This window comes from Pteronotus mesoamericanus, unplaced genomic scaffold (assembly GCF_021234165.1).
Source record: "Pteronotus mesoamericanus isolate MK-2021 breed Mesoamerican mustached bat unplaced genomic scaffold, CSHL_Meso_final contig_121, whole genome shotgun sequence".
In the NCBI taxonomy this organism is placed as follows: domain Eukaryota; kingdom Metazoa; phylum Chordata; class Mammalia; order Chiroptera; family Mormoopidae; genus Pteronotus; species Pteronotus mesoamericanus.
Window position 1 is genome coordinate 2,425,347 of NW_026555046.1, and position 24,267 is coordinate 2,449,613.

The following is a 24,267-nucleotide window of genomic DNA, read 5'->3' on the forward strand; positions in this document are numbered from 1 at the left end:
TGGTTCCCTCTCATATGCATCTCTCATGGGGACCAAACCCACAACCCAGGCATGTGCCCTGACTGGGAATCAAACTGGTGACCTTTTGCCTTGCAGAAGGAACCCCAACCATCTCAGCCAAATGCTTTATCCAAATGCAGTTTATCCAAATGCTTTTAAAATATTTGTTGGGATGATCAAATGATTTATCTTTATACAGATTTTTAAAAATGTGAAGCCATAACAATTATTGCATGACTACAAAAAGCCTTAGTCATGTTATCATTTTTTTATACAGCACTGGGTTTGATTTGTCAGTATCTTTATTTAGAATGTTGGCATCTATTTTCATGAGAAAGATAGGTCTATGTAATTGTTCTTCCTGCCATTAAAAGAACAAAACTGAGGAAGGTATTTCAAGGTGTCCCTGCTTTTTCGTGTGGCAGGAAAAAAAATGTTTAATAAATTAATAATAAGTCTTTTTCCCTCTTATAACCAATCTCTCAGTTTCGGTGAGTGAGTTTGAACACATCAAGTAATATCCTCACCCCCTTTGTATGACCCTCCCCCCTCCGCCGCGCCACGCCCTGCCCTGCCCCGTCTTCTGCTTGTGACAGCCATGAAGACCTCTTACATTAGGTCAAATGTTGGTGCAGTTTTGCTCCCTTTTCAGGCTTTGATATCAAAGCCTAGAATGATTTTAGTAGTAAGTCTGGAAACATTTGATATATGATTACTAGCTACCAACTGGGGTTCACCAAAGGCAAAATAAAGCTTTTTCTTTTGTGTGTGTGTGTGTGTGTGTGTGTGTGTGTGTTGGGTGTAGTTCAGTAGAAAGCTAGTTCTGGACTTAATGTAGGTTGATGTCAGTCAGCAAAGCATTTAGAATTTCCTGTTACAGCTACGTGACTAACATGGGACATGTGGGCTCGTTAATCATGGTCCAGCTTTGAGGTTGATGTGCCTGTAGGTTATTAGCAGGTTGCACACCCAGTTCTAAGGAATGGGTGCTGTGGCTCTGTAAGCAGAGATATGAGAAGGAAGGGGCTCCTCCTGGGTGGTGGAGGTCAGATGGCCAGAAGCTGGGATGACAGGGGAAAGGGCCAAGGGGGTCCTGAGAAGAGAGGACTGGGTGGGAAAGGAGAAGCAAAGTCCAAAGGAGGGAACTCATTGGGCGCCTCCTGATCACTTTCCTCCCTCCTGCCCTCCCTAGCTTATTGTCAGTTCGGCCAGTGTCTTTTCTCCACTTCAGTTTCTTTTGCTGCCTAAAAATGCTTGAGTTCTGTGTGTTCTTCTCTGCCTTTTGGACGGTCCCTGGCTGTGTCCTCCAAGAGAGGTTCCCATATCACTGAGGTCGCAGATATATGCATTAAGTCTGAACTCACTCCTTAGGTAATTTAAGAAACTGAAACAAACAAACAAACCTGTCTTTTGACCCAGTGAATCCCCTTCTAGAAATCTGTCTTAAGGACATGGAGATATAACCCAAGTATATTTACTACAAGAATTTTAATAATGGCAAAAACAGGGGAAGAGCCCAATTTCAGAGCCTAGTGGGGATGGGGATTATGTGCATATATGCACAGTGAAATACGATGAGGCCATTCAATTTTTAAAAATGTTTTTATAAAGTGGGAAAAGACAAAGAATGTGAAGAATTTAAAAAGTGGGGTACAAAGCTAAATACAATGATCCAGTTTATGGCAAAAATATATATTGTAATATTTTATCTAGCTATATTAATTTTTAAAACCAAAGAAAATACTCAGTTAACAGTAGCTATTTTCGGGAGGCTAGATTATAAGTGATCTTAATTTCCTCCTTTCTACTTTTATTACCATTATCAAAAAAAAAATCATGTAAAAATTAGTTTGATGTAAAAAAATCATAAGGGAATTGGGGAGATTAGAATACTGTTGATGTTGATGATCTTAAGGAATTACTGTATGAGGTAATAATACTATGGTGGTTTTGCTTTTTAAAAGAGTCTTTACTTACTAAAATACTTGTAAAATTTATAGATGTTCGCAGATAAAACCTGGGATTTGCTTCAAAATAAGTCAGTGAAGGGGGTAGGCGGAAAGAGGAAACAAGATTGGCCAAGGGAGTCAGTTGAAGTTAGATGGAGGGCCCTGAAGATGTAATTATATTATTTCTTCCCTTTTCTGTATGCTTGATATTTTCCATAATAAAAAATTTAAAAATTAGTGGCTATTGGCTAAGTGAAAAATCAAAGGCACGAAGACTTGTCCCCAGAGTGAGAGGCAGCTTTAGGGTCTCCTGACATCCTGTCTGTGGACAGCTTTACCCTTAGGGCTTTCTGGTTAAATGAAGGCTGTTTGGAAAAGCTCCTTAGCTGAATCCCAGCTTAATCACCCCTCCTGGAGTGGTCCTGGGCAGAACCTCTCTGAGCCTCAGGTTCCTCTCGTGAAACAGAGGAAACACTCAGTCATGCAGGGCAGCACTCAGACCACAACATGCTTCTTACAACATGCTCACCCTGTGTTCACCCTAACTGCTCTGTAGCTGGGGGAAGGCGGGCGCTGAGGGAGACACCCGAATGTCTGCTGTGGGAAGGGACAACTAAGGTCTGGCTGTTCTAAAAGGGAGCTCTCCAAACTTTTGTGATCATTAGAAAAAAAAATTTTAATTTGTACCTCCATTCATTCAAAGGTTATATACATGTACCATTTTCTAATATATTATGAAACACACACACAAATTTTTTTAAAGATGTAAAGATGAGCCCGGGCCAGTGTGGCTAAGTTGGTTGGAGAGTTGTCCTGTAGACCGAAAGGTGTTGTGGGTTTAATTCCCACACATACCCAGGTTGTGGGTTCCATCCCCAATCAGGGCACATATAAGAAGGCAACCAGTCGATGTTTCTCTCCCTTTCTCTTCCCTGCCCCATGCTGCCCCCCTGTTCCTCTCTTCCTCCCTCCCTCCCTCCCTTCTTCCCTCCCTTCCTCTCTTTCTAAAAGCAATTAGAAAATGTCCTCAGGTAAAGATTAAAAACAGAGATAGAGGTGAACTAACCATAATTTTAAATGTCTTGCTAATGGTTACCATTCATATTATCTCTAGCACATACTTTATATCCTTTTTTAAGGCACAAAATTCCCTTATGGTGGGATTTGTCAGTGCTGACAGTGGCTGTAAGTCTATGTTTCAAATCGTTTTCTTAATAACTTTGAATTATATTGGCTAACCCCTTAGCTCTGACTCCACGGTTACTGTTTTCCCCATGCTAATTGACAGGGCTAGCAGGGGTCGAGAGGTTGGCCTTTGGCCTTTCTAGGCCCTTTTGCTTGCTTAATTCTGGGGATTTCCTTGCAGGGATCTTGGTCAGGGCCTGCTGTAAGCTTTTATAAACAAAAGCTAAAATTACTTATTTATGGTGGGTGAGTACCCCTTCAGAAATATTGTTTTAGAAGGTTCTGGAAGGCCAGGGCACTCTTTCAGTGCACATGGGAGGTGTTCAGTATGGTGGGGCAAGTCTCCCAGGAAGTGTCTAGAATCCTTTTCCATGCACATCTCTGTCTCTTTTGGCAAGTGGGCCACCACGTTTGCTTTTCCATCTCTCTCTTTCATATGGCTGTCCTTCTGTCACCTTCTCTCTTGTTTTTTATTTTATTTTTTTAATCTCTTGGTCTTGCCTTCCATTTTTATTTCTCTCCTTTAAAAACATACTAACTATAATGCAGTTTTTTCATTGGTGGTATTTACTGAATAGCCAGCTTATTGAGCACCTGCTATGTATTTAATACTTAGCCTTTGTGCTGGTGGTTGAGGAATAGATCAAGAGCCAATGAATATAATTTGTACTGGTGAGAGTGAAAACTGGGCCCCCTGATATTGGAAGACAATTTGGCAGTATCTAAAAAATTAGTCAATGCACGAACTTTTTGACCTAAATACATCTTGAAATGTATTGTCATCTCACGTACGTCAAATGATGGACCTACAGGGACAAAAGGAAAAAACTGGAATCAGTTGTGTCTAGCAGTAAAAGGGAGAGGGAGTTAAGTCCTCCTTGGTGTCCACTAGTGGCATGCTCCACAGGGGAGGTGAACAAAGCTTAAAAAATAAAAAGAAAGTATTATGTTTATTGTAGAAGCTTCGAGAAAAGTGGAAAAGATTAAGAAATGAAAGTAACCATTTGACAAAGGAGGCAATTGCGTACAATGGAGTAAAGACAGCCTCTTCAATAAATGGTGCCAGGAGAACTGGACTGGTACATGCCAAAATATGAAACTGGACCACCGACTTACACCACACACCAGAATAAACTCAAAATGGATAAAAGGCTTAAATAAAATTTTAAATTATTTTGCATAGCAGTATTTTTGCCAATATACCTCCTAGGGCAAGGGAAACAAAGAAAAAATAAATAAATGGAACTACATCAAATTAAAAAGCTTCTGCACTGCTGAAGAAACCATCATCAAAATGAAAAGTGAACCCACTGTATGTGAGAACATATTTGCCAATGATACATCAGATAAATGTTTGATTTCCTAAATATATAAAGAACTTACACAACTCAACACCAGGAAGACAAACAATCTAATTAAAAAATGGGCAAAGGACTTGAGTAGACACTTCTCCAAGGAATACATACAGTGTCACATGTCAGTGGCCTATCAACATGTGAAAAAATGCTCAACATCACTAGCCATCAGAGATGCAAGTTAAAACCATAATGAGTTATCACCTCACACCTGCCAAAATGGTTATCATTAAAAAATCAACAAACAAGTGCTGGTGAGGATATGGATAAAAGGGAACCCTAGTGTACCAACGGGTGGGAATGCAGACTGGTGCAGCCACTGTGGAAAACAGTATGAAGTTCCCTCAAACAATTAAAAATGGAGCTACCTTTTGATGCCAGTGATTCCACATCTGGAAATTATATCCTAAGAAATCCTGAAACACCAATTCTGAAGAGTACATGCACCCCTATGTTCATAGCAGCATTGCTTGCAGTAGCCAAGATCTGGGAACAGCGTAAATGCCCATCAGTAGATGAGTAGATAAAAAAAGCTGTGGTACATTTACACCATGGAATACTATGCAGCAGTAAAAAAGAAGGAACTCTTACCTTTTGCAACAGCATGGATGGACTTGGGGACTATTATGGTAAGTGAAATAAGCCAGTCAATGAAAGACAAATACCAAATGATCTCACTTACATGTGGAATCTTATGAACAAAATAAACTAATGAGCAAAATGGAATCAGAGGCTTAGAAACATGGAACAGACTTGACAGCTGTAAGAGGGGTGGGGGAGGTGGGACTAATTGAAAGAAGGTGAGGGGATTAATCAAAAAGAACACAGATGCAGGACCCATGGACATGGACAACAGTGGTGGGGGTTGCCTAAGGGAGTTGGTGGGGGCGCTGGGTGGAGGGGGGCAAAAGGGGGAAAATCGGGACAACTGTAATAGTATAAACCGTAAAATATTTTTAAAAAATAAAAGTCACTCTTATTTCACCACCCAAAATGTAGATATTTTTGGTATGTTTTCTTCAAGTTGGTCAGCAATGAACTATATTTGCTTTTCCCCGTCTCAAAATGAGGTATTTTTTTTAAATTTTTAACTTTTATTTATTTTATTTTATTTTTTTATTGTTCAAATGTATTTGTCTCCATTTTCCCGCCACCACTTTCCCCTGCCCCACCCACTTCCACCTCCTGCCCTCAGTCCTTCCCATAAATGAGATATCATTGTTATCTTTTCTAATTATAAAAGGAAACAAAATAATACATACTGATTTTAAAATGTAGTAAGCCAAAGCATAAAAAACAACTTGATTTTTCTTATTGTCCTGTTCTGTAACTTTTCTGCTTTACGCAGACAGTGAGTACCATCTCTCTAAATCTCTGTGCTTCAGCCTCTTTTTTCAGTGGCTGCAATACCGTGTCATAAAGTACTTTGGACAGACTCTGCTAGGCACAACTTGCACACTGGCCTGGGTATTTCTTTTGCATTAAGGTTTTTCCTAGAAGTGGAAGATTGGCTGAGTCCAGATCTTGCACATTTTACACTTTGACACATACTACCAAATCCTGAAAAAAGAATGTTCTTGTTTTCATCAGTAGTGCAGTGTTTTAGGCAATAGGGTCTGATAATATATATTAACTTATGTTAAAATGAAGGACCTCCTCAGTGTTCTTTTAAGTTGCTTCTTGATTAAACCTCTTTCTCCTGCCCCTCTCAGCCCAGCCCTCCCTGTGGGGGTCACCCTCCCACCTTGGAGCTGAGGGGTGCGGGGTAGGAGGGCTGTGCAGGGATTCTGCTGCTCTGTGTCCTCCTGGGTCCTCTCCTGCCCCATCTGCATCTTGCTGGGCTGGGTCCTCTCCTCCTACTGGTTGAGGTCAGCACTATTAATAGTCACTTAATCCTGCTGTTGCCCGTGGCCAGGGTGGAGGGAGGAGAAAGGAGGGGTTTCCCAGGAAAGGAGGGCACCACAGGAGGGCCTGAGAGCTAAGGGTCAGTCCTTGGGACCTGGGATGTTGAGAAGCAGGGCTAGCCAGGGAGGCCAGTGAGGAGGATGCCGCTGACAGCGTTTTGGGTGGTGGAACCCACTTCTGATCTGGAGCATTTGGATCTAATCTCTGAGAAATGCAGCCAGAACTGGTGAGTAGGGCCCTTGTGGACTTTGAAACCCAGTACTAGTGATTTGTCCTTGTTATGTCTTTGAGAGAGAAAGCTTTTTATGAGGGAGGAGGGCACAGCAGAAGCTGAAGACTGGGCTTCCTGGGGCTCCTGAAGACCACCTGTATGTATTCAGCAAAGAGCTTAGAGCATCTGCTGTGTGCTTGGAGGGGAGGGGTGAAGATGGGGAGTTATGGGGAGGAGTGAAGTCACAGGTCAGGCCTAGCCAAGCTGTAGCCTGCTCCGTGGGGACATGGACGCCAGTTGGGCAATGGAACAAGCAGGCAATACAGCCACGCAAGTTCTGGGAAAGGAAGAGCTGGGGCACCCAGGTCTGAGTCAGGGGAGGGGTTGCCTCTAGACGCAGGTCTGGGTTCCTCACTCCTTGCCCCTGTTCCAGGTGAGAGAGGGCAGTAGAAGAAGCTCGGATTTGCTGTCTGGTTTCTTTGGCCCCTCTGGCATTTCTAGAGGTCTCATAGTGCAGTTCTCTGACCTTGGAGGAGACTAGCTGGACACAGTGTGATGAAGGATGTAGTGACAAGCTGGCAGCCAGGTGTGGCCCATAGGAGACAGAGAAAGCAACTTTAGGGTGCTGCTCTCCACAGCCAGGTTCTGAACAGTGCTTGAATTAAACGCACAGGAAGCCCCAAGTCCCAGAGGAAGCAGTATGAGAGTCTTTTACAACTAACTTTAATGTATGTGCATCTTTCTGATGATAAAATTTATACTACTGACTACAGAAATTTTGGAATTTCTGCTCAGAAAAGTACAAAAAAGAAAACAAAAACCATTTTGAATTCCCCGTACTGTTAGGTTAAATCATAGGAGGTTATTTTTGTTGGTCAAAAATAGTTGAATACCAGCAATTTCCTATGTATTAGCCAAATATGAACATTTAGCTATATTTCTTCAGTCTTTTTTCTTTGAATAAAGATTGTTCTGAAAAAAATGTGGGGTTCTCAGCTTTTAAGGTAGATGTGTTACTCAAATTTTCATGTTTCATTTCTCACCTCAACCACTTCTAAAACCCAGTTATCCAGTTGAATAGACACCAATAGTAAGATGAGGTAACTCAGCCCTGGCTGTTGTGGCTCAGTGGATTGAGTGCTGGCCTGCGAACCAAAACACTGCTGGTCTGATTCCCGGTCAGGGCACAAGCCTGGGTTGTGGGCCAGGTCCCCAGTTGGGGAGTGTATGAGAGGCAGCCGATCGATGTATCTCTTGCATATTGATGTTTCTCTCCCTTTCTTTTCCACTCCCTTCCCCTCTCTCTAAAAATAAATTTAAAAAATATTTTTTTAAGAAAGGTGAGGTAACTCATAAAAAATAAAATTCTGTTAGATTTAAGTTCTATTCAATGAGAATCATAAACATGTATGTCCTAAGTTGAGCCTTTTGTTTTAAATGGTAAATCACTTAGCAGTTATTTATGAATTACAGAAACTTTTTGATTGCTAAAATTAAAAATAATCCTTTCTCTAGTCACCATCCCTTTCCCCCTTCCCATGTGAATAAGTCATTTCCCTACAAACATTCACTGAATGGTTACTGTATGCCACTCACTGTTCTGAGTTTTGGGAGCACAAACTGAATCCCCTGCGGCAATGGACTCGCAATCTGGTGGGAAAAGAGGGACTATAAACGATAAACTGAATAAACGTGTTATATCATTTATTTTAGGTGATGAACTAAGGACTGGCTTGGGTGTTAGAGGAGGGGTTGTTGTAAGTGAGGCTCTCACTAAGAGGGTGACATTTGAACAGACATGAAGGGGAGGTGAGCTATGCAGGTGTGTGGGGGAGAAGTGGCCACGTAAAGGGAGCAGCCTTAGCTGTTTGAGGAACAGCAAGGAAACTGAGGCTGATCTCAGCACATGAGAGATGGGTAAGGTGGGTGAGGTGTCAGCATGAGGGGCAGTGGGACCTGGCCACTGAGGACTGTGGCTAGTATATGGAATGGGGCATGAGGCAACCTGACTTCCCTATGAGGGGCTTCCCCTTACTGCTGCGTTGAAAGTAGACCCAGGATGAAGCAGAGTGATGGTAAGAAGCTGTTTCTACCCTCTGGGTGAGAAGGAGATACATGTGGCCCAGAATGGAAGCAGTGGAGGCCGCCAGACGAAGCTGGATTCTGGGTGCTTCTTGCGGGCAGAGGTGACAGATCTACTGAAATGATTGAATGTAGAAGGGTAGAGAAATAGAGGAGGCGAAGTTTTCTCTCTCATGCCAGTCAGCTGGATAGAGAAAGATGGAGAAGGCTGGGGTAAGTGCAGGAGCTTGGTTTTGGCAGTAAGTTCAAGGTGTTAGATATCTGCGTGCATCTAGCTGTCAGCAAGCAGTTGGATATGGGAGTTGGAGGGCACAGAAGAGGGTTGGGCTGCAAATATTTATTTGAGATGCCCTGACATATAGTTTGTATTTAAAGTCATGAGGCAAAGGACCTGACACAAGGACTGAGCCTTGGGATCCTCTTGCATTTAAGAGGATGGAGCAGGCCCTGAGGTCAAAGGAATACCAGGAGATTTCCTGGAGGAGGGAGAGTGGCCCCTGGTCAGAGGCTGCAGCCGGAGCATGAGACCCCCACTACTGGAAGTCATTGCTGACTTTGAAAAGAGGAACATGCTGCTAAGACAAAAACAAAAACAAACAGAACAAAAAATCCCCTGCCCCTTTGGAGCAGAAAAACTAAAAAAGGCAAACACAACCCAGGGTCCGATGGCTGGATCAGTAGAGTGTGACTAAGTAGTCATTTGTGTGGGGTCCCCAACTGGCCAGTCATAGTCAGCGCCAGTGCACTGGGCTCTTTAGGGTGCAGAGCAGGGGTGACTAGGCAGTGTCCCCAGGTCTGCACATCTACGCAGTACCTGGCTTGATGGTGCTGCCACTAGAGGGCGCTACATGTACCACTGGGTTCCATAGACAGAGTAGCCTCAGAAAGCAGAGAGGCTGAGGGTGGCTTTAATCAGGCTCAAGGAATCAGCCCATTTCACCCACAGGAGGGATATTTCTGTTTTTTAGAGGAGCCACCAGCCTTTCCTGGTGAGCCTAGTGCAGCCCTTGACCATGCGTTGATTGGAAATTTTTATTGGGGGACATTTTCTCAGATCATTGAAGCTGAGTCTTCAGGGGCTGTGACTTCTGGGGTGTGAGCAGGGTGCTGCTAACTGGGCAGCATCAGAGATGTGCCCCATTCCTGGGGCTCCATGTGCGGCAGTACAGGCACAGGGCCCTTGCTCAGTCTAGACTCCTTCACCAGTTTCCTTTGTTCCCCTTAATTTTGTTTTTCCCCTTAGTTTTTTTTGAAAGATTTTATGTATTCATTTTTAGAGAGAGGGAAAGGGAGGGAGAAAAACAGGGAGAAAAACATCAATGTGTGGTTGCTTTTCTTGTGCCATCTACTGGGGACCTGGCCTGCAACCCAGGTATGTGTCCTCTCTGGAAATCGAACCAGCAACTTTTTGTTTGCAGGCCGGCACTCAGTCCACTGAACCACACCAGCTAGGGCTTCCCCTTAATTTTTCTCTCAATTAAGAAAATAAAGAATTTGCCCTGGCTGGTTTGCTCAGTTGGTTGCAGCATTGTCCTGTGCACCAAAAGTTGCAGGTTCGATTCCTGGTCAGAGCAGATACCTAGGTTGCGATTTCGATCCCCAGTCAAGGCACATATGGGAGCAACCGATCTCTCTCTCTCTCTCTCTCTCTCTCTCTCTCTCTCTCTCTCTCTCTCTCTCTCTCTCCCCCCTTTTCTCTTTAAAACCAGTAAACATATCTTCAGGTGAGGATTAATAATATAGAAGTAAAACATGCCCATCAAGTAGAACAATATGGAAGAATATAGAGTAAGTGATAATAGCTCCCCCTCAACTTCAAAAGCCCCCCGAGGTGACCACTGTTATCTCTTCCAGACATTTCAAGGTCCGTCCCCCCCCGCCCCTCCCCCGCCGCCCCGGACCCTTGCCCCTCCCCCGCTTCCTATGCAGGCAGATGGCACCATACATTCTGCCCTGTCACTTGTTCTTCCACTAGTGGCCTGCTTGGGTTTTGTTCCACATTTCATCCTTCCGACCCTGCTGTCTCTCCCCAGGCAGCAGCAGCAGCAGCTTCTGTTCAGCACTCCTGCTCCAATGGTATTGATTTAAGTTTCAGTCTCTGGTTTGAGGCTCTGTGAAAGAGAATGTTTTGATGACCCCCTTTGCTTTTATGTCTTTCCACATTAGTGAAGATTACTGCCACAGGATAAGTTCCTACAAGTTGAATTTCTCAGGCCAAGGTGAGGGACCCTTCGTTTTGAGACGTGATGCCAAATCGTCCTCCTGAAATGTGCCTGTTCTGCTCACCAACCAGAGTGCCTGTGAGGGCGCTCGCACTGGGCATCACCAGGCTTGTAGAGTGTGCCAGTCTGGAAGGTGATAAAAGCTACCTACTCTAATTCTCATTCCCGTCTGATGACATAGGCTACACTGGCTGCCCCAGGCCCTTCAGAGCATTTTTTTTCTTCCTAGAGGGCTCTCCTTGATGGGCAGCCTCCAGCAGGAGAAGAGGCCAGGTCCTGGCCCTGACTGGCTGCTGCTTGAGGGCCCTGGCAGGTCATTGCTCTTGTTGGATCATCTGTAGAAGACACAAGGAAATTTTTAATTGAGTCTAGCTATGGTTTTGTCTGGCAAGGTGCTGAAAGTGTTTTGATCACAACTCAAAGACAGAAATAAATGTATCATAGTGACTTGCACTGTGTGTGTGAGAATGTTTCACAGGACAGTATTTCCCCCCACCACGTGGGTGTACGCAGATTTTTTAATTCATTTTTTCAAATGCTGGCTGTGAGGACTGGTGTCTGTTTTCCCTAAGAGGCCTCTAGGAGTTTTGAAGAGCACAAGCTAGGGTTTGGGAATTTCCTGTGGCCTTAAGAAATCTAGAAAACATTGTCTACAGGGACATCCTTAGAGTGACACCCTAAGATTTGATTGTGAAGGGGAAGCTGTGAAGAGACTCTGACTTGACCTTCACAGCTCTCCCAGGGCTTTCTACCTGAGGCTGTTCCAAATCTATGTCCCACGGTCTGTTCAACTTGGAATGTGGGCCAAGCCCTCTGGGCTGTCTCCGTATTGTCATACAGTGGGTTCAGGGGCACAAGAGCAGGGTAGGGACCCAAGAGGGCCTGGCAAACCCAGCTGCTTCACAAAGCTTCTGTGGAAGGTTTCCCCCCAACCTCCTTCCTAACTTTCTCTTGCTTTAGGTTGAAAGGGTTGCCTTTCTCTAATTACAGTGCCTGCCTGCCTGGCCCTGATTATATCAGGCTAATTTGTTAATGGCTTTGGGAATGCAGAGGCTTTGCATTGGGCAGTGAGTGTCATGGTTCCAGGGTATTCACAGGGGAGTTTTGCTAAGGAGCTGAGTGACACATTGTGAATGGCCCTTGAAACCCCATGAAAGGGGAGCCCCTTTTCCAGCTGGCACTCACCTGTCTATGACATAAGGCTTCTCTGCCCTTGGGTTGTCAGTATGGGTCTTTCCCTCCTCAGGGGGACCTTATCATTTTCATTCTTTTTAAACCAATAGTCCTTAATGCCTTACCATTAAAAAATACTTTTAGTTTTCTTTTTCATTAAAGCAGTATCTTTTTGCAATAGAAACTTCAGGAAATACAAAAAAGGGGGAAAAACCCCCACCCCTGACCCCACCCCAATGACTCATGACCCCAAGTGTGTTAACATTTTGGTGGAGGAGTCTCATGATTGGTCCCTTTGCTCTTGTCTGACTCATTGTATTGTCTGCCAGGGAAGTCCCACCTGGCCATCGTGCAGAAGGTGAACAACGAGGGTGAAGGTGACCCCTTCTATGAGGTTCTAGGCCTGGTCACCCTGGAGGACGTCATTGAGGAGATCATCAAGTCTGAGATCCTGGACGAGTCGGATATGTACAGTGAGTTCCACCCTCCCCACAGGCCCAGAGTCCTTTCCTGCTTAGACATGACATCTGCTGTCCTGGGTGGTAAGGCCACTGTGCAGGATGCAGGCTGCGATGATTTGGGAGCATGTTGCTTAGAGCAGGGAACAAAGGCTGCCTTGATTCCTCCTGGTCGTAAGCCTCAACATCAGCCTGGGGAGCTGCCCTGGCCCACGCACTGCAGCTTGTGTGTGGAGGGAGGGACTGCCGAGCCGGGAGCTGGCAAGCAGGTTCTAGTCTATTTCTGAGTCCACTGTGGGGACAACATGCTCAGCTCCAGATTTGTTCTTTTGTAGCTGACAACCGAAGCCGGAAACGGGTGTCTGAAAAGAACAAACGGGACTTCTCAGCCTTCAAGGATGCTGACAATGAACTCAAGGTGAAAATTTCACCTCAGCTACTCCTGGCTGCTCACCGCTTCCTGTCCACGGGTAAGGGCAAAAGGAGGGCCTTCATTGTTGGTGGGACAGTCACAGAGGGAGTAGGACTGGATCCCTGGCTATTCCACCCATGGGATGAGGCTATACAGATGCAAGGTGCAGGGAAACCCCCACGGGGCGAGGCAGCTCCCACATCCCTGGGTGTGCCCTGCGATTTGCTTTCCTTCTTGCAGCCTTCTAGGAAGCATCAGGTTAATTTTGAAAATAAGCCCCAGGAGGACCTGAGGTGGGCTCATTGAGTCTCGTGGAGTATGAGGGAGAAGCAGGCCCTTGTATGTACTGTGGGCCCACCCTGGTGCAGTGCACTGTCCTTGCCTGGCTCATCCCCTTGAGGAGCCTATACTAGCTCTGTTCTTGTCCCTCCTGCCTCCCCTCTGCCTGCATATGCTGGACTTGACTGCAGGATTTGACCTCTAGATCAATGTCATGTCTCTCACCCTGGATTCATAGCTCCCTTGGAGACTTTGGCGATGGATGAGAAAGACTCCTGCCCACTCCCTTCCCGGACCCCAATCTGACTTCAATAATTCCTTCTCCTTTATTTTTTTCTGCCAGGATATGCATAATGTTGATAATGATAACAATGACAATAACATTTATCAAACACTTTCTATATGCCAAGAATGTGTCTAAGTGCTTTATGTGTGCTGTCCTGTTTAACCTCACAACAACTCTAAAGTTTTTAATCCCCATTTTACAGATAAGGAAACTGAGATATAAGTAGGTTAAGTAACTTGCCAAAGTCATATCCTGGTAGTTCAGGGGCCACTGTTCAGGCCCAACAGGCAGACAGACTCCAGTCTGACCAGTCTGGAGCCCAGAGCCTGCCCTTCCCTCGGAACCAAATGGAAAGGCCTGGCAGTGAGGGAGCTGTCCCTGCACTGCAGTGACTGTGTCCCGGCGGGGCCCAGCGTGGCCCCATATGAAATCCTCCTCTCTCCCCCTGCAGAGGTCCCACAGTTCAGCCCTTCTCTGATGTCAGAGAAGATCCTACTTCGGCTACTCAAGTACCCAGACGTCATTCAGGAACTCAAGTTTGACGAGCACAACAAGTACTATGTCCGCCACTATCTGTACACCCGGAACAAGCCGGCCGACTACTTCATCCTCATCCTGCAGGTGAGTGCCTGCCCACACCTGCTTTTCCCACTGCTGAGATGGTGAGGACACAGGGCTTTCCTGCCCCGAGACCATGTGGCCTGCTCTGAGCCTGTGTTCCCTGTTGCCCTTTCTCTTCCGAGTGACCACCCTTGAGCCCTCAGGTCAGGTCCCCTGACCTCTTCCTCAGGCTCACACTGCCATCACCCCTCTTGCCTTGTCTTTTTTTTTTTTTTTTTTTTTTTTTTTCCGCTTCTCACTCTGTAACCTTAACCCTGTGTTCTTTCAGGGGAAGGTAGAGGTGGAGGCTGGGAAGGAGAACATGAAGTTTGAGACGGGTGCCTTCTCCTACTACGGGACCATGGCCCTGTCTTCAGCTCCCCCTGGTGAGTTGCTGGGCTGTCCCGGTGCTGCCCTCCAGTGGACCTGGAGTGGAGCAGCAGTGAGTGGCCCCCAGCACCTTGGAATCCAGATAGTTCATAACCTAAGTGGTTTGAGGAGAGGGAGACCAGTGTGTGCCAGAGCCACCGGGGCCTAGAGGAGGTGGTCTGGAAGAGCAGAGTGACCTGCTTCTTTGGACAGGATGCAGAGGATGGGATAGGGTGAGGAGGGATTCTGGGCAAAGGCCTGGAAGGAGCAAAGAGTGTGTCCTGAGATCGGGAGGAGACCACCCTCCCACAATGGAGGAAGACTGGCGAGTAAGGATGAGTTGGGGAGCCCCGGAAAGTTGATGGTATTTGATTGTGATAGTAAACAGGAAGCTGTTAAAAGGCTTTGAACAGGGGAAATATGACGGTAGAATGGGGCAGTAGATAAGCAGGCTGTGGTGGCCCTCACTGGCCATCACAGCAGGCGGCGAGTTGAGAGAGGAGGCCAGCGGATGGAAGCTACAGGGCTTTGTCTATGAAAACTAGGAGAAGGGAACCAAGGGATGGGGATGAGGGGGTCCAAAATGCCTGCATTTGGGAGCCAGGCCAAGGCAGGTTGCAGACAGGTTTGATTTCTTTGGGCTTAGCTGCTGCCTCTTGGTCAAGGGTAAGTTGTGATCGAATAAAGGGACTTGAGGGCAAAAAGGGTACTGGACAACCTCCAGCAGAGGTAATGGCAAGACCAAGGAAGGGCCTCTTTGGCCACCCCAGAGCCCTCTGCTTCTTCAGTTTTGGGTGGCTCAGATACCCCTTGCTAAAGGGGCCAGCGCAGCTTCTCACTCATTGTAGGACCCCTCCAAGCCTTGAGACGGGCCCCAGTGGCTGCAGGCTGGAGAGTAGAAGCCCACTTTGGTGCTGGGCGACAGGCTACACAGTGAGTCGGGTGCTGCAGCTCCTGGGAGCTTAGGCTGTGCCTGTTGTCCTTTGACAAAGAGGACCCTGTGTGGGAGCCTGGGCATCCATTCTTACTGACACAGCTCGGTTCGTGCGTGGGTGTGACACAGCTCTGCCCCTCTACCAGCGTAAACAGCCTGTGAGGGAGGGGAGAAGGGAAGAGGAGAGACAAGGCTCCAGAGCCCTGGAGAAGACTTCTCTGCCCCTCCTGAGAGCACCTCTTGCGTTCAGCTTGGGGAAATCTTGTTCAGAAGGGCACACAGTCATGGGACATTTCTTCCAGGTACTCTCTCTGCAGCAATGCCTCAGAGGCCGTCATCATGTTCCTGGATTCTGTTCCTTGACCTGGAGACACTTAGTTCCCATTTGCAGTGGCGGGAAGGAAGGGAGATGACTTCTCGGGGCTCTGGATTCCCTGTAGGAGCTCTGGGTCCAATCCACCAGCATCCCCTGCGTACCCTTTCTATCAAAGCCGTCTTCTTTTCCATTGTGCCCCCTTGCTGCTGTAGGGAGCTTGGACAGCAGATCTGCTTCTCTAGACCATTCCTGTTGGCGCTATGTCCTGCCTCTTGACCTGGACCCCACCCACCACTGACCTTTTCCTTTTTTGCTCCAGTGCCTTCAACCCAGGTCGGGTGTCCGCCTGGCAAGCGGAACTCCCTACTCTCCTGGCTCTCAGGTAACGTGGCATGGCTGGGGAACTTTGCACTGCCACCTGTCGCCTGAGCCCACACACTGCAGCTGTATTAACCTGTCCCAGTAGGCACTGGAGCTTCCCACCTGTTCACACTTGAGGGTCAGCTTGGTGGCTTTGCCCTGGTCCTTGAAGTGCTTCGCTGAAGGTTCTTCAGTCTTTGAAAAGGTGTGCGCACATGCACATGCCACACATACACTCTCTCTTGCTCTTTCTCTCAGATGATAGGCTGGGATGGAGGGTTACTCGCAGCCAGGCCAAATGAGCCCAGCTGTTCAGCCACCCTGATCAAGGCCACTCAGATTTGTCATCTCATCAGCTTTCTCTAAAAAACGTTCCACACTTCTCCACAGGCTTTGCTTTTCCTTCTGCGACTCCTGGTGTCGTTCTAGCAGGGGGAGGCAGTGGCTAGGCAGTTAGCAGTGCAGCCGCAGTCAGACTGTCCTGTGATTGCCATCTCCACAGCTACGAGCTAAACAATTCCGAGGGACCGACTTACCCTCCCAAAGTCTTGGTTTCCTCATGTGCACCCTTAGAATTGTTGGGAGCAATGAGGGAATTGATGTAAATGTTTAGTTAGAGCTCAATTATTATTTGTTTTTTCTCTGTTACAACTAAAATGTGACATTCTAAGTGTTTAGGAAAAAGCCAAACGCCATATGCTATTTCTGGCCTTAGGATGTTGTACTCCTGAGCCCTGTCCCGGGACTGGTGGGACTGTGTTGGCCAGATTTATTCCTACTCACTCAAGGGGTCCCTGTCCCTCATATTCTGAGGCAGCACACGGTGGCGGGAGGTGCTGGCCGTGTCACCAGAATCCTGGCCTGGCCTGGTGAACCCTGAGGAGGTTAAAAGCATGGCTCGTGCCTTGAGCTCCAGTCTCTGTGCGTGACCTGGAGAAGCTCCTGAGCTTCCACAGGCCTAAGAACCTAGTACCTCGATCAACTGTTTCCCATTTTACATTCCTACATCTGTTTGGTTTTTTTTCTTCTTAACTGTACCAAAACACACTTTGCTATTGATCCTCTTCTGAAAAGTCACTGGTACCTTTCAGACACAACCAACTGTTGGCTGTGATGGGAAGCAGGAAGCCAGTAATGACCTTTGAGCAGCGGGTGTCTGATGAGGACAGATGGACCATGTGGCCTTCACTGACCTGCCTCCCTCTTCCTCTTCTGCACTTTCTTGTTGCACATATGGCCAGGAGTTTATGCATACACGGTTTGAATTCCTATGTTTTTTCCTGATATGGGACCAGAGATGCTTTTTCATAAGCTTTCTAGTTGGAGCCACAGAGTCCCATCAGGCAGATGTGCTTTCATTTGTTATTCTCCCTCATGCACATTCATGGGGGTCTATATTTTAAATAATACCATGATGTAAACCTCTTTGTGAAAAACGTTTTCTGTGTTTGAGATTATGTCCATAGAATATTCTTTTAGAAACGGAATTACCAAATTAAAAATCCCTTTTTTGTATATATTGTTTTGTTTTAATCATAAAAGTAACATAACCTCCTGGGAATATAGAAAAGAGTCTTAAGAAAATTAAGAAGCATTGTAATTTCATTTTTCAGAAACAAACACTTTGTATTTTGTTATATTTTTCTTTAGGGCCTCTATTTTTAATAGGCCATGTCACCAATTTGTGCTGGTTTTAAATTCATTTCCTGTTCTGGAATGTTAATAGGCATTAATTAAAAGCATTCCATGATCCAAGTAATCAATGCAAAGTATTTTTTGAATTTTTATAAGAGTTTATTTGAACTGAACTGATGACAGTTGCCAGGAAGCAAGATCTCCCATCCAAGTACTAACCAGGTCTGACTCTGCTTAGCCTCCGAGATCAGACGAGAATCGGGCACATTCAAGGTGGTATGACAAGGAAGCAAGATCTCAAATGCTCCCGTTAATGTGGAATATTGATATCCCCAGTATTTGTTTTCTTCTAGAACTTAATCAGAGGTGTTACTTAGGTTGGAATAAGTGACACATGCACATGATCCTCTAACGATTGTACACTACCCAATCGTAGAATATCCAGACTATATTACCCTTGTTTTCTGAATGAAGTTCTAAGATGGCGTATTACTGATTCAGTCTCACTTTGGTAAAGCTCTGTTTGTCCCTCAGTCACCCAGATGTTTGCTCTCTTCACTGAGCTATTTGATAGAATGGCTAACTTAGTAATTAGTTAGTAACTTAGTACTTAACTAAGCAAATCAGCTTAGTCTACTTCTTCTTTGTTTGAAACAAGCCAGCATGCCTTCACAGTTAACTCCTTTGTGGATGTTATTGTTTTGTAAGTGTTTTTAAAAATTAGAGCTAATGATGCCTAATAATGTGTGCGGTTTCTTTTTCAAAATAAGGAGTGTGATCCTTCCTCATTTGAGGTTGAATCATCCCCCTTTTCTGGTTACAGTCAACGGAATGAGGCCTGAGCTGCTGCTGGTGGTGGGAAGAGGCCCCGCCAACACTGCCCAGGCTTTGCCTCCCAGGAGGAGGACTGGAGCTAGCTGGGAATAGGAATCCTGAAGCTCTGGAGCCTCTAGTTCCTGGGAAAGGAACCTGCTGCCTGCAGACCCCTGTCAGGCTGGCTGGGGCTCAGCAGACACCAGTGGGTAGGACTGTCCACACAGAACAGGTCATGTGCAGAACAAATGTTTGACCTCTTAACATCATTTTTAGTTGTGAGCAGGGTGTCATGTTGAGGTGTGTGTGTATGTGTGTGTCGTGAGAGTGCAAATTGTGTAATGTTTCTTTTCATGTAATTTAAAGGTACGCAGTTTGTGTCCATTGACACAAGCTGTTACTGAGACAAGGGGAGAGGCTGCCACATGAGGGTGACCATTGTGCTGCCCTTGACTGGTCAGTTGTTTGAGTTTTGTAGCCATAAACTCTCTGAGACTTTGATTTTGTTTTCTGTTTTGTTTGATAGACATTTTAATAGTTGTCGCGCAACACTGCTAAACAGACTAACTCATTTGCTTTGATGAGGTCAGAGCTTCTGTGGTGAGAGCTTCTCATTGTCCTTAAGAAGTGTTCTTATTCCTGGTGGGGCAGCATCCTCTGGGCATCCTTGGGACAAGGCTAGACAAGAGGCTGTGAGGGCACCAGGGTGGCTTGGGGCCTGACAGCCTCTCTCTCCCCACAGACCGCTCCCCATCGCACCCCACACCCCTGAGCCGCTCAGCCTCCCTCAGTTACCCAGACCGCACGGACCTCTCGATCGCAGCTCCCCTGACAGGCAGCAGCAACCAGTTTGGCAGCTCTGTCCTGGGCCAGTATGTCTCTGACTTCAGTGTCCGGGCGCTCATGGACCTGCAGTACATTAAGGTGAGTGCTTCCCACTGCCTCGGTCTGGACATTTGGATCACTGCCTCAGGAATCAGCAACTCTTCCTTCCCTCCACCACCCAGAACATAAGGCCCAGGGCTGACATAAGTGCCTTCCTTAGTCTTGCTGCTTACTCTTGACTGGTTTCTAGAGATTCCCCCTGCTCACATCCTCCTTCTGGATTTTCAGTCTCTGTCCTGCTGGTCCTGCCTCCTCAGATCTCTGGTGAAAGGTCTCTTGGCCTCTCATCCCTGCTCTTAGTGACCCTCACCCCTCCCTCCTGCAGATCACCCGGCAACAGTACCAGAACGGGCTGATGGCCTCACGGATGGAGAACTGCCCTCAGTTTCCCTTGGATGGGTGCACCATCTGCACGGAGAACTTGGTAGACAAGCCTGAGCTGCCTGTGGTGGACGAGACCACAACTCTCCTCAATGAGCGCAATGCCACGCTGCACAAAGCTGGTCCTGAGAACACCATCTGACAGGAGGGCCCGGGGCCCCCTGCCAGCTCCGCGGGGGCCGCCCCAGTGGGCCCGCCTGAAGAGAGGGAGCCTGTCAGGGTGCACACGGGGTGCAGATAACCTGTCTTACTGAGCAGCCCGGTGGCCCCCAGCCTGTGGGGAGGCTGGCCTCTGATGGGGACCTGTGAACAGTTCTGAAGTAGCGGCTGCCCAACCCTGGACTGTGCGATGGAGTAGCCACCACATGAAAGGCTGTGTTTTTACTGGAGACTTTCTAAACTAGGCTTATTGCTCCTCTTTTTAAGTATCATTTGGGGAGGGGAAGACAGGGTTAAGGAACTTTATTTAAAAAAATTTTTTTTCACAGAAACTTTGAAAGGGGGTAGGGTTTTTCACTCTGGGAAGCAATAGCCATTATCTACTCCCAGCCACAACTTTCTGGCTAAGTCCCTGACTCAGGGAGCCCACTCTTCCTTCTCCTTGTCCTCCAAAGACGGGGTCCCAGAAGCCGTGTCTTCCCAGGAAGCAAAGAACCAAATAGCATTGAGGACAACTGCCTGGACGTGTGCACAGAGGCTAGTCTGACGTCGCTGAGGCCAGGGGATTCTGGGGAGCTGTGATCAGGAACTGATACTCCCAGCTACAGCAGAGGAGCGCTGCTCCTGTCACTTGCTGGATCCAGGACTTTCTGAGAACCCTGTTGATAAGCTCTCCTGGTGAGTTGGGGCCACTGAGGACTCACCCGTCTCCATTGGTTTGCCTCATGTCTGCCCTTTTGGACAACTGTCCTCTTGTAATGGGGCTGACTTGACGGTTTAGGCAGGGTTTCCTACCTTTCAGTTTGCTCGCCCCTGCTCCCCAGGCTGCCCTCACTTTTACCAAAGGCATCCCCCCTGGGTTGGGACAGCATCTACACTCGAGGTGACTTGTTTGCAATACTCCTTTAGGTTCTCGGAGGGAATCCGGTCATGGGTATATGCATTAGCAAGTAATACCATCCTCTTCCCACCCCACAGCCAAAGTCCAGTCTGACCCTTGTACGTTGCTTTCCAGACTCCCTACTAGCTTAGAAATCCAAACCCCAAGGCCTCTTGGAGATTGAGAACAGAGCATGTAAGAAGCCAACCTAAGCAGGTTCTTCACGCCCATGCTGTTTCCCCTGTAGCTGAGGCTTATGCGCCCTCTTTATACACTTCCAGGACCCAGGAAAAGTTTTCACCTTAAAGGCACACAACTGGTGGCCACGTTTCCCCCATGTCTGTAATCCTAGTGTGAGATGTCGTCCTGGCTGTGCTGAAGCTGGTGGTGCAGAGCTCCACGCCCACAGGAAATCCTGCTCCAGCACCTTTTCCCTGGGGCTGAATCAGGCCCTGCTGCATGGCTGCGGCCTTCCCACTGCTGGGGAGACTGCAGGACCAAGGTCCATGTTGGCCCTTTTGTCAGATGGAACAGTTGCTGGGGCCTGAGATCTGGCGAGGGAGACTCTGCAGGCCTTCCACCTGAGTACTGTTTACTCCTTTCCTCAGCCAGTGAGTTCTGTCACCCCAAGTGCTCTGCTTTTCAGGTGCCTGCAGAATCCTGTCTTGGGACCAGGAAATGTTTTGCACCAAGTATGCCTGCCCCTGGCCAGTCACAGAACTTATTCCTAAAAGTCTGAGGGAAAGTGGTGACACCCATGGGTTCTCAGCCGGGAGGAAAAAAGACACTGGACCTTTGTCCCCTGTGGGGGAAACCCCTTAGTTTTCTACAGGAGCAGCTTGCTGAGTCCACATGGAAGCTTGCAAAGCTGCGTTCTTGAGACCCGAGTGCCAGGTGGGGCCAAGCACATTGGCCTAAACCAAGTGTGTGTGAAGTAAAAGCAGGTGCACACACTTCCACAGCTACCTCTTTGCACACACAGTTCCTATCAACAGATGGTCCCTCTTCCTCCACCCCTCCCCTTCCCTTTTATAATCACTTCTTGCATAGGGTCGTAATTATTTCCAAATATTCCTGGTCCAATGACTTCCTCCTCCCAGTGCAATTTTTCACTTCCTATTCCAACCTCTGGTTCCTGAGCTGAGCTCTACCCTGGAACTGGCCCATCCCTGCACATCTGTGTAAGGGAGACCTTTGCAGATGGCCACCAAATGGGTAGGCAAGTCACAGCCATCATAGTAACTCATATTTATTTTGCGTAAGATTTTAATTTGTATATTTTTGTGATTTATTTTGGCATTGTTATGAGTTTGACTCTCGGGGAGTTTTGTTGTTATGACTCGTGTCTTTTGTCACAAAACAATGATATTTGCTAAACAATATATGGAATTTTATTTTTGATTGGTAATAAAAAATGAAATAGGAAATCGTGGTGAGCCTAAAATTTGCCTATTTGAGTGAGTATTCAGTACCTGTCATAGAAATAGAAGTGACTTGGGAGTGCCTGTCACTTGTGTTAGGTCAAGGGGCCAGTATTCTGGGACGGTTTAGTAGTAGTAAAGCAGCAGTAGAGCCCTGGCTGGTGTGGCTCAGTAGATTGAGTGCTGGCCTGGGAGCCAAAGGTCACTGGTTCAATCCCTGGTCAGGGCACATGCTGGGATTGCGGGCCAGATGTTTCCCTCTTTCTCCCTCCCTTCCCCTCTTTCTAAAAATAAATAAAATCTTTAAAAAAAGAAGAAAGCAGAAATGTAATTTACAAAATATGTATAATCAGGCCTGGTCTCACAGGAGCTGTGAGACATACTTGGCAAATGTGCTTAGTTACCACAATTAGAAATCCTGTAAAATGGACACCACAGGGTCTTCTGCCAGCAGGTACTGGAGCGGGCAGTTGAAGTGGGCAGATGGCCCCTCCTCGCTACTCTGGAGGCTGAAGGAGAAAGGAGCCTGACCCAAAGATGGGATCATATTGCTTTATAATGTGCAGTTGCCTCGTAGTCTCGAAATGGGAGTGCTCATCTCCTGAGGAGCCCATCTGAGAGTGACCTCACTACATCTACTCCTGCAGTGCCCACAGGTGTCTTGGCCATAGTGAATGATTGTGTTGAGGCCGGGGGGCTCAAGCCAGTTAGGCTTAACAGAGCCGCCAGGTTGGGGGGAATGTTTAAAGAAAGGGAGGCACTTGTGTATGCAAAGAAGACATTCTAGATAAAAGAAGTATTTTTAAAAAGCTGTGTATAGGTGGGAAGAATAAATGTCATCCACCCATCTGTTCCACATGTTAAAGCCCCTGTTGCATGCCAGGTGCCACCAGTCCCTCAGCAACTTTAATGAGTAAGACCCCCTGAGGGAGACAGTCACACAAGGACCCTTGGATTTGCTGTCTCCCCCACCTGGAACACCTTCCCCAGGTTTTGTGAGGTTCACCTTGCTTGGTCTAGTCCTGTTCAAAATCACCTCCTTGTAGAAGCCTTCCTAGATCACCCTACATAAACTGCATGGTCCCAACCCCTCTCTCTTCTAGTCTTGTTTTTCTCCATAGCACTTACTGCCAGATACTAAAATACGATTTGTGCATTTCCTGTTGTCCCAACACTGGACCCTAAGCTCCAGGAGAGCATGGACTTTCTTATTTCCACACAGTCCCAGCACTAGAGGGACTTGATACATTGCAGGAACTCAATAGAGAAAATACTTGTTGAATGAATGCACTTACCACCATAAGGTAAGTATTGGATGCTCTTGGAGAGAGGCAGCTAGTTCTCATAACCTTGACCCAACCTAGTCAAGATGGTGGAGGAAGGCCAGCTGGAGGAAGTGACTTTTGCAAACAGGAAGCAGGAATTAGCCAGTGAAGTCACAGTAGCTATGGGTTTAAAACAAATATTCGAATAAAACATGGAAATGTCTTGAACCAACAGGAAATGATCAGTAAGGAAAATGGCCCACGAAGGGTCAACGAGTGACCGGAAGGTCAAGTGGCAAGTGTCTATTGATACTGCGACTAACCAGGGGATGGGAAATGGCGCACATCTGAGGAACTGGGGAAGTACAGTTGAGGTTTCTACTGCTAATAGGAAAGTACTCAGTGAGCAGCTTCGCCCTGTTCTGCATTCTTTGTTTTTGGATACTGACAGTTCAAATGACCATTTGTGCTTTTCAAGTGTGATCCAAATTGCTCAGTGTCTGTCCAAAGGTTTTCCCAACGAAATTAAGTGGCAGATAGGTCCTTTCCCCAGGAAGTCTGAGACCAAAGAATAAATACAAGCGGAATGACAGGTCCATGCATTCCTGACAGAGCCGCTGTATCCGAATGTGGCTGGGTTGGTGACCTGGGTGGATGACGCCATATTAGGTAGGTAGCGCTGGAACCCAACAATCCGCGCCGAGCCAGGCTTTACTTTTCTCCCGGAAAACA

At 46.9% G+C, this 24,267-nt stretch overlaps 1 protein-coding gene across 2 annotated transcripts in view; it reads left to right on the forward strand.

Annotated features, from left to right (window-relative positions):
- The window catches only part of CNNM4 (cyclin and CBS domain divalent metal cation transport mediator 4), a 36,683-nt gene extending 14,407 nt beyond the window's left edge, over positions 1 to 22,276 (forward strand). Inside the window, exons 2-8 of one of the 2 annotated variants that reach the window (XM_054586032.1) lie at positions 12,412 to 12,555; positions 12,876 to 13,010; positions 13,969 to 14,138; positions 14,407 to 14,503; positions 16,056 to 16,118; positions 19,287 to 19,468; positions 19,755 to 22,276. In XM_054586032.1, the coding sequence (XP_054442007.1) occupies positions 12,412 to 12,555; positions 12,876 to 13,010; positions 13,969 to 14,138; positions 14,407 to 14,503; positions 16,056 to 16,118; positions 19,287 to 19,468; positions 19,755 to 19,952 (989 nt within the window). In that variant the 3' untranslated portion in view covers positions 19,953 to 22,276. The remainder of the gene's footprint in view (positions 1 to 12,411; positions 12,556 to 12,875; positions 13,011 to 13,968; positions 14,139 to 14,406; positions 14,504 to 16,055; positions 16,119 to 19,286; positions 19,469 to 19,754) is intronic. The other variant, XM_054586041.1, reaches the window with a different exon arrangement.
- The last annotated feature ends 1,991 nt before the right edge of the window (positions 22,277 to 24,267 follow it).